Consider the following 10,458-nt stretch of genomic DNA (forward strand, 5'->3'; position numbering starts at 1 on the left):
GGTTTAGTTATTGACAACATGGTCAGTCAAGTTCCTGTAACCAGCACAGATCTCCTTCCATTCTCAGTGGGAGTTACTCTCCATATGATTCAGGTTTTGTGTGCAGTTTTGATATCAAAACAGAGAAACAGTATCACTGTTTCTCTTTGCTAGTGTTGAAATTGAGGGAATTCTGTAGTCTAAATTACTGGTAAACGTAATATTGTGTGCTGAGAGAAGTGGGAGAGAAGAATCGCCCACCTGCTGGCCCATGCCAGGTCTTTTACATTTCCTTCTCTAAGCCCTAGGATGGGCCCTTAAGACAGATATAATCATCCCCCAGTTTACAGGTGAGGAAACTGACGCAGGTTAAGTAACTTGCCCAAGGTCACCAAGATTCATACTCTCTTAGGGTTCCAAACCCTTCCTCTTAACTCCGTCCCATCACTGTCTGTAGGAAGATCAACTTAGTTGGTGGCCACGTGTGCAAACAGGTACATTTGGGTCAGCGTACACGTTCCCCAGTTTTGGCCACTAACAAAGTAATGAGACACCCTGGGCAGTACATTCTTGGGTGGTGATGACTTGCTGAAGGCAGAGGTACTCAAGAATATGGCAGCATTTCTTATCTATAGATTGGAAAAAAGTCTTGGCCTTCCAGTTACGAGGAAAATGGAAAAATTCCTTTAAAGTTACTTGTAGGGAAAGTGAAGGAAAATGGTCAGGGCCCCTCAGGTGTTCAGAATCTTGCCAAGCGTTTGATGTAAATATGCATGTGCACCCAGGTGTCCTGGGTTATGACTTAAGTATAAAGGACGAGTGGCTCTGATCTATGGCGTCCCCCACACCCGGGATGCCCCTGGGGAGGCCACCACTGCTGCTGGAGGCTGTTGCTGCAAGCTGTTGTTGCCAGTGTCCCTGGGATGTCCCGAGAGGCCACCACCATGGCCAGACCTGTGGGCTGCCGGACCTGTAAACTGCTGCTGCCATTGATGAGGATTGAGTTCGTGTTGTCTGCCAATGGCTCCTGGGATCTTTGCCAGTTACCTAGTGTGGATTTGCATGTGAGAGGATCCGGTGACCCAGTCTGTACGATGGGTTTGAAGGATCTGAGCCCTAGTCCTGACAATACAAATGGAAACTTCGTATAACTAAAATAATGAAACGTTTTGTCTTTAGTTATGAATTGCCCTAGCCATACAATTGGGGTAGCTATTGCCTCAACCAGACAACTGGAGTAGTCATGTAGCTTTACCTGCTTCTTTCCTTTCCCACATTCTCATTCTGACAAGATTTATTGATCCCCTGGTATGTGCTGGCCAGAGTCACCTTTACGAGCCAATGGTGGTGGCTGGAGCTGCCACCTTATTCCTCTTGTGCTCTTAACCCAGAAATGTAAAAGGGTTAAAGTTTAATTAAAAGAGGAAGAGAAAAGGGAAAAAAAAGGTTAAATAGGGGGCAGGTGGAGATTGTTCCCAAAAGTTATATAATTTCAGAAAAGTTTGTTTCAGACATCTCATTGATGCGTGTGTGTAAGCCACCACTCCACTCTCACACCTCTAGAGAGACACAAGAAACAGTAACAGTGGTTACCTGTAGGGAGGGAATCTCAAGTATTATGAAGACACAGGAAGAAAACTTTTTACCACGTACCTTTAGCAGTGTGTGAATTTTAGCCAGGTGCAACTAGTGTATTTTCAAGAAATAAAAGCTACCACTCCCCTCACCCCAAAAATCTCTCTAGCAAACAGTTTGAGGACAATTAGGAGAACAGTCTTGACCCAAGATATACCTTTCTCTTTTAACAATAATAAACCAAAATGAGCTCATTAAGATGCATGGTCACCAAGAGTTAGCTGACAACCCACAAGACAGAGCCCAGCTGCAGTGCAAACCTTGTCTTTAATCTACTGCAGGTGCAAAGACTCAGGCTCTATCTAGCCCTGGGCGCTGGAGCAGCAAAGGGTTAAGTTTACTTAACTGAAGCACGGAAGTCCTGGGATCAGGTTCCAGCCTTGGCCCTGGTGCTGACCTCTCTGCATCTCATTCTTCTCTTCTATAAAATGTGATTTGTAAGGTCACTCTCTGATCCTCTGATCTGCTCACTGTGTTGGTGCAGAGTAATTAGACCTCACCCTGTCCTCCCAAGCCCCAGGAGACCACAGCCTTGCTCTGTTCCTGCCCTATCAAACGGCCTGAAATTCCCATGCTGGAGAGTGCCTTCTTGGCTTTTGATGTAATTTCTAGAAACAGCCCCCAGCCCCCATCAAGATTAAACATAGTATGAGTTTGCAAAATGGCATTTTCAGCCACAGAGGATAAGAAAATGATTTGGGGTAGGACACTGACAAACACCTTTTTTTTGGAGGCTGGCCAGTACAGGGATCCAAACCCGTGACCTTGGTGTTACAACACTGTGCTCTAACCAACTGAGCTAACCAGCCACCCCAACAAATGTTTATTTTAATAGTTACATAACTATGTTTATTATGTTATTTTTGTTATTTTATGTATGTATTGTGTTTACCAGTAACTTCGTTATGCCATATGGTACTGGTTTTCTATTTATGGTTGTTGGGAAAATGGAACAATTTGGTCAGGCTCCCCTCGCCTTGAAGCCAGTTCAGGGTCATTCGGTAAACATTGTATGTGTGTGGGTGGAGTGAGTGTGCCCACATAGCGCTGCTTTGGCTGGTGTTTTACTGCCTCGGGCGCCCGCTCTGCACGGCCATGTTTTTCCAGACCTGCAGCTTCCTAGGACCGTGTGGCTGGTTGCCTAGCTTATAGACCTGCATAAGGGGGTCTGGTGACCCAGCCTGGCATGTGAAAGGTTTGTGACCCTGTGAATGGGCTTGAGGGGCCTGGGATCTCCAGACCCAGCCCTTGCTCAGCCGTCGGCCCAGTTGGTGCAGGATTACTGGCAGGTAAAAGAGCCATGACAACTAGTGTGGTCGCCTAGCTTTACAATTGGCTTCATGAACAGGATTAAGAGCTAGACAATTGGTGTTGTAAGGATTCCAGGCCTTAGCCATAGCCTCGCAGTAGCCCTTGTAGTAGCCAGACAATGACATAGAGTGTTACAGAATTAGGTAAAAAAAAAAAATAAGAGCTAATAGCAAATAATAATGTGGGTAGCACAAAATTCAAAAGAACAATCAGAAAGGTGGTTTAAAAAATGACTGAAGCTTAAGAAACACTGTTGTGGGTTGAATTGTGTCCCCCAAAATTCATATGTTGAAGTCCTAACCCCCAATACCTCAGTATGTGACCTTATTTGGTAATCGGGCCCTTCGCAGATATAGTTAGTTAACATGAAGTCATAATAGAGTAGGGCGGGTCCTAATCCAAAATGACTACTGTCCTTATAAAAAGGGGAAATCTGAACACAGACACACACACAGGGAGAACATCATGTGGAGATCAGGGTTGTGCTGCCACAGCCAAGGAACTATGAGAAGCTGGAAGAGAGGCCGGGAGCAGACCCTTCCCACCCACCTTCACAGGGAGCGTGGCCCTGCCGGCTCCTTGAGTTCAGACGTCCAGCCTCTAGAGCTGTGAGACGGTATGCTTCTGTGGTTACGCCCCTCAATCTGGGGTACTCTGCTGTGGCGGCCCCAGCAGACTCACGCACTAATGTAGATCACTGCGTTGCCCTGGGGGTGTGAAGCACAAGAAGGATGTGCAGGTGGAAATAAATGGAGGAAGTGAGGTGTCCAGGGCCTGGAGATATCCCCAAACTGCCTAGCATTCTCCAGCCACTGGCACCTGTGGCCGTGAGGGAGGGCACTTTTGTCTGTGACTGGAGGAAGCAGATGACTCAAAGCATCTGTTAAGATGTCGCTCCCTGTGTGAGCTGGTCTGATTTGAAGACTGCACCTCCAGGGCCAGGCTCACTACCATGACCTAAAGAAGCTTCCTTGGAGCCTCCTCTCCAATAGTTAGTGTGTTGGGCCTAGACTGGAGCTCTCTAGAGTCTTTCTTGCCTCACCCCTACCTTTGCCAGCACCCTACATCAAGAACTATTAACCATTTTAAAAATCATCTTAAGAAGCTAACTACTATCATCAGTCCATGTGCAGTTCAGTAACTGCAATGGCTTGAATGTGTCCTTCCAAAATTCAGGTGTTGCCAATGCAATAGTATTACATGGTGAAATGACTAGGCTGTGAGGGCTGCTCCCCTGTTAATGGGATGAAGGATCTTTAAAAGAGGATCCACACCCGCCCTTCTGCCTCCTGCCACGTGAGGATGCAGCAAGAAGACCCTTGCTAGACACCAAATGTTGGCACCTTGATCTTGAGCTCCCCAGCTTCCTGAATTGGCAGAAATAAATTTTTGTTCTTTGTAAATACCCAGTCTGTGATATTCCGTTAGAGCAGCACAGACAGGCTGATGGCAACCATGCTCTCTTTTCATGGTGGTTGCTGTTAAGTGCCATTAACCTCACTGCTGCCGTCCTCACTCTGAGATGCCATTGATCACCAGGGCAGTGTCCTGGCTCATTCATGCTGGGATGATGTAGAAAAGAAAGAAAGCCTGGCCTGGGCCTGGGCTAGCTGTGTGACCATGTACACACCCCTCTGTGGAGGATACTAACATTAATAAAGCAAATGTATTTCACAGGGCCTGGCTTCCAAAGCCCTGCAGTTTCAGGTTTAACCTAAGAAAAGTTAAGCTTACAAAAGACAGAAAAATTTTCCCAGGCTCAAGTCTCTATTGTGGATAAAGAATTGTAACACAGCAAAATTGCTGGCTCAAGGACAGATGCCCTTGGTACAGGTTAACCTACTAATTGATATGTTAAGAAAGTTACTTGATTGTTATGTAAACATACTAAAGAAACTGCTGTAGGGAAAGAAAGTGCTAAGAACAAGCTTTTGTTGGTGGATAGACTTAACTTTTTACAAATTGCATTATGGAATGTCACTTTGTTATCTCAGGAATGTTCTTTTGTAACCACCTATGTTCCTTTTCTGTAACTTTCTGGCCTGGAGAATAAATACTGAGAAAGAATCCCTGTTCCGTGTTATTCTTCCAAGGAGGAATGCCTCTCTCTTGAGGGTTCCTGGAAAATTAACCTCTTCGGGGCTTCTCACTGCTCGGAAGAAATGGGCTTTGAGTAATCCTTTTGGTCTCCACCACCCAGGGGGAGAGAGGTGACAAATGAGAGGTGACACCCCTCACTCTGGGCCTGGTTTCCTCATCTGTCATAAGCAGATGATGATATCTGCCCTTGGCTCTGCAAAGCATTGCTGTGAAGCTCTATGGAGATTGTCTTCAGGAAAGGGCTTTGAAATTGTGAGCAATAACACACATTCACCATACACTTGCTGAGGACCTCCTAAGTTCACGGCAATGAGGGGAATACAGAAATGTATAAAATCCTGCCAATCTTGGAATATTTAGTGTACGAAGATAACACATCAAAGACAACTACCAAAGATTTGTATATGTCAAACAAAGTAGAGTTGAATTAAATAAAAAGCCACCGTGGTCAGACAAGGAGAAGCCTCTGCAGCCTGGAGGAGGTCAGGGAAGCTTCCTGGACCCTGCAGACCCAGAAGCAGCGGGAGAGAGAGTGTTTCAGGTGAAGGGGCTACCGTGAGCAAAGCAGTGAGGACTCCAGGTTAGCATGATGGGGAGGAAGCCACGTGAAGCCTGGCTGCCTGGAGGGGTTCTATACCCAATGGCCTTGAGGGAGGCTGGACTGCAGGCAACAGAGCCTGCTGGCAGAGGAGCCTGCTGGAAACCCCTCCATATTCAGGCAGGACACAGCAATGCTGGGTGGTGAAGGAGACTGGGAGGGGCCTCTGTGCCAGGACTGAGGGAACTGAGAGGGACCAGGGTTGAGGGAGGTGGGGAGAGCCTCTGAGGAAGATGGATCATGGGAAAATGTAAATGGTGACAACGTGAAGTGGGTGGGGGACTTCAATGAATGCCCTCAAAAGTGCTCAGGGAAGAAGAGGAGCATACTCATTTGTCACTTACTGAGAGTTGTGTGGGGCATCAGCTCATTTAACGTGCACAGCTCCTTACAAGCTAGGTGCTGTTTTCATCACGGGTTCACAGGTGAGAATGCTGAGGCCAGCAAAAGTTAACTACCACGCCCAGGGTCCTACAGCTGGGAGTTGTGGAACTGGAATTTAAACCCAGGCCTTCCACCCCCAAACCTATCAGATTTATTCAAGGACACTTTTAATAACGATGTAAGGGACTCTTGAATTCTTTCATTTACTTTCAACTTTTTAAACATAACGAAAAGATGCACAGATCTTAGGTGCTGAGTTTGATGAATTTTGACAGTTACATATATCTGTGTAACCACCACCCAAAACAAGATGTAGAACATTTCATTTATCTCAGAAAATTCTTTCATGCTTCTTTCTTGTCCATTCCCCTCCCTGACCCCCGAGGAACACACTCTGATTTGTGTCTCCTTGGACTGGCTTGCCTGTTCTGGATTTCATATAAATACAATATGTATTCTGTTGTGTCTGGCTTCCTTCACCCAGCATGTTTTTGGAATTCGTCCATCTTGTTTCATGCATCAATAATTTGAAGAACTATTAACGTATCCACTAAGAAGCAGGTAAGTATTATGTTGGTAATATTTTTTAAAGTATCCGTGGGCTGTTCTTTGGCTTTCTGAAGACCAAACTTCCATGATCGTTCACTTGAAGCATGCACTTGCCTGAGAGGAAGTTAGGATTGACAGCAGAAGAAGAGATCTCAGAGAAAGATCAAGGTACTACAGACTTTCCCCATATAATTACTGTTGAACTAACCTTTCAACATAATGGCTCCTGAACCACATTTTTGGACAATAGCTTTTTTTTCCCCCAGTACAGTAACCTTTTATCCAAAAGAACACTAAATAAATATGCTACAAGGAGCAATCTTTTGACATCCAGGCAGGCAAAAATGCACTCAGCAATTTAATCAACACAACAGTGTCTTGTCAAAGACATCACATAGAACACACCTGCGCCGTACACCTCGTCGCGTGGACCCAGTGTGCCCTGCGAAGTGGCAGCACCTTCGACAGCTCCTGGGTGCGGTGCGTGGGCGCTGCTCCCGCATTCCCCGGCGTCCGTGCCCAGCCTTTCTCTTCTGTGCTCTGCGGGTCACGGCCCGGCTTCTCCTTTCACAGCCCCTCCACCTTGGTGCTTGGGACCCTTGGAGTCAGCAGTTACGTATTTATCTATATATAACATGAAGCACAGTTTGAAGGCAAAATAATTATAAGCCCAATGGCTGAAATGTTGATGAAGAAAGAATGAAGAATAACCTTCTAAAGAAGGACCTTCTCCCAGTCCTTTTCTGTCAACCATTCTCACCCTTTGGTGAGTTCAAATAACCTCTATTACATTACATTTCATGTACAAACTAGATTTATCTACCTTCATGGTGTTGTGTATTCCTTGTATAAACATATTTTCGTTGTCCGTTTGGTAGTTTTCTACCTGTGAAAATTGTTTGCATATCTTGGGTTGGGAGAGAATGCATCATGATTTTTCCCACTAAAATTAATGGAAAAAAATCTTTCCATTAAGTGACTTTTCCCTTAGCAGCAAGATTTGCAGGAATGAGTTGGGTGGGTAAGCAGGACTAGGGGGTGTTAGACTTCTGACTTCCAAACGCGGGATTTCGCAGCCTGACAATCATCTTGAATTATTTAAATCCTTTCATCAGTCCTGGGGCCTGTCAGTGGGTGGGGACTTCAAAAAAGCAATCCAGACTGAGACGGGAAGTAGAGCAGCTGGCTCTGTGACGCCCCAGAGGAGGGGAGGGGACGGAGACTGAGATGGCAGAAATGGCCATTTCCCCTCAACAGGCTTCGGCTTAGAGAAGGGAGGGTGCAGGGGGCTGATCTGGGTCTCTGGCTGTCCCAACAACCTGGACATCAGCCACGTTGAAGAAAACCAGCAGGGCCAGAATCCCAGAGGTCCCGGTGTTCAGCTTTCCCGAGTCCCCTCAGATCCCATGTGGAATGTGCTTCTAGCGGGAGCTCCTGGGCCGGGGAAGGTCCATCTTGGCAGGGGCCGAGGTGTCTGCTGCCCCAGGCAGGGACTCTGCTGGGCGCTGAAAGTTCACAATCCTAAGTGACTGCTGCCTCAGACTTCAGAGGGTATTTCCTCTGGGACCCAGAGGGGGAAGGACCTCACCTGGAGGACACTACCTCCCTGGCAAGTCCCCAGGCCACCCCTTTTTTTTTTTCATCTTAAAACTGGCTTTAAATATTCATCAGGGTGCCACACGAAGGAGCTGGGTGAGAGCTTGTTACATGTGAGTCTGGGGCTAGGGTGCCCTGAGAAAAAGGGGACCCATCTATCAGGGCAGCTGGGGTGCCCCACCCCCACCCTGGGACAAAGGAGCAATATAGAGGCCCTCTCTAGAGGGTCCCAGAGCTAACTGGGAGCCAGCCCTCCCTTCGAGGTAGATCATTGGGGAGGGAACCGAGGAGCAGCTCCCACGGTGGTGGTGTTAGGCGGTCGCTTCCTCAGTGGTATTGCTGATAGCTGGGATAGTCTGGGGCCGGGGTACCCTCCTTAGGGGGCAGCTGGCTGGGGTCCTCCAGGAACGGGGGCACATTGCGGAACTGCTGGGCAGTGTAGCGAGTGAGGAGGATGCCGACACCCTCGATGAGGGCCAAGAGGATGCCCCCCATCATCGCCGAGCCCACCATAGCCAATGGGCCACTGCGGGCAGCCAGCACGGCCCCGGTCAGTGCTCCACTAGTGATGGAGTTCCAGGGATCTTCCTTGCCCCGCAGCTGCACCAGACCGCAGTCGATGGTGGAGAACAGGCCCCCCCACACCGCAAAGCTACCTCCAGTTTGGGGGGCTCGGATCCTCATGGGAGTGTTTACAACATGCTGGGCCCTCGGCTGGGCCTTTTCTCTGTGGTTAATCCACAGTCAGCTCCCTGACGATGACAAACCCCACCAGCAACTGCTAACTCCAAGGGCCCCAAGTGCCAAGGCAGAAGGACAGTAGAAGGAAAATGCTGGATGTGATCTGCAAAGTCCAGACTCTGAGGAGCTGTATAGGGCCAGTGATTGTCCCTGGTTCTTCAACAGAGATGCTGGGAAGAGGCGGGGGTGGGAGGGGGTGTTATAAATTAAAAGCAGCTTAGGAAATAAATCCACCATTTGAAATACATAGACCTATTTGGATTCTCATGTAAACAAACTGTAAAAAAAAGAATCCTTAGAGATACATTCTGAAACATTCGTGGATAAAATGATGAAATCCGAGGTTTGCTTCAGATTGATCCAGTGGAGGGGAATTGATGGAGAACTGTGTTCCACCACTGGCCACGTGTTCATGTCGTTGAACTGGGCAACAGGAGCACAACAGCTTATTTACACTACATTGTCTACTTTTGAATGCTTGAGGTTTCTCATTATAAAATTTTAGGGAAAGAGGGAGCGATGGAGGGAGGGAATGGAAACCCAGCGGTGGAAGAGATCTTACTGTGACTGAGGAGAAGGGAGGAAGGACACCAGGGAGACCGCATCTCAGCCTTGAAAGCTGGTTAGGATTCTGGCCCTTGGAGGGCAGGAAGGGTGGGCTTATAGGAAGAGGGGCTAGCTCAGCAAAGGCCTGGAGACACATTCGAGGGCGCAGCACATTGGGGGACCAGGAGTTGGAGGGTTTGGGAGCCAAGCCTAGGAAATGACTTGGGCCCTGTTGTGAAGAGCCTGGGGTTGGGCTGTGAGCCCTCTGAGGCTGGGGAGAGGTCCTGAGCATGGAGCAGCTGGAGGGGACAAGCCTGCAGGTGCGTGTTCCTGGAGGCCAACCGCCAGTTGAAGCGCTGTCCTCCTTCTGTCCCTGTCTGAATCCATGTGGCAGTTTGGTCTGAATTATGCACATTATCACCTGTACTTACTTGCGCCCCCAGAGTCAAACAGATGTAGCCAAAGAAATAAAACAAAGATAAAGATTTACAAGGCCTGAAGGAAAATTAGGTACAACTACAAAGAATTCTTGTCTCGGAGAGACTTAGGGAGCAGGGCTGGAATGGGGGAGAAAAGGAGAGGGGGTTAATTTTGCTCCTTGACTAAGAAACCATAGCTGAGGGGACCATGGCTAACCGCAGTGGGAACACAGAGCCTAGAAGTCAGGTGTGTCACTGAAAACTCCCAAGTGGAAATTTTTCTTTCTTTTTTTTTTTTTTTCTTATTTCTTCTAAAGCCAATGTTCATTTGTTTTTGCGGCTGGCCGGTAAGGGGATCCAAACCCTTGACCTTGGTGTTGTAACACCCGTGCTCTAACCAACTGAGCTAACCAGCCAGTCCCCCAAGTGGAAATCTTAAATCTGGGATTCTGTCTAAAATAAACTCTGGTGAGGGGTTGTGCTGTTTGGGTTTCTACTATTTATGATTCAGGATTCATTCACTACCTGTTTCTAAAAAGAATTTAAGGACTTTGCTAATATTCATTTGCAAATTTTCTTGGAAAATGTTTAGGTTTTGAA

At 47.5% G+C, this 10,458-nt stretch overlaps 1 protein-coding gene across 1 annotated transcript; it reads right to left on the reverse strand.

Moving 5' to 3' along the window:
* Positions 1-8,214: 8,214 nt before the first annotated feature.
* On the reverse strand, positions 8,215-8,836 carry LOC134391204 (mitochondrial import inner membrane translocase subunit Tim17-B-like). The gene has a single exon (XM_063115175.1). It carries the CDS (start codon positions 8,834-8,836, stop codon positions 8,480-8,482), a length of 357 nt encoding a protein of 118 aa, XP_062971245.1. The 3' UTR covers positions 8,215-8,479.
* Between the last annotated feature and the right edge of the window lie 1,622 nt (positions 8,837-10,458).

This window comes from Cynocephalus volans, chromosome 11 (genome assembly GCF_027409185.1).
Source record: "Cynocephalus volans isolate mCynVol1 chromosome 11, mCynVol1.pri, whole genome shotgun sequence".
In the NCBI taxonomy this organism is placed as follows: domain Eukaryota; kingdom Metazoa; phylum Chordata; class Mammalia; order Dermoptera; family Cynocephalidae; genus Cynocephalus; species Cynocephalus volans.

Excerpts from the sequence above, each read along its gene's own strand:
- LOC134391204 (XM_063115175.1), bottom strand. The coding sequence starts at position 8,836 with ATGAGGATCCGAGCCCCCCAAACTGGAGGTAGCTTTGCGGTGTGGGGG.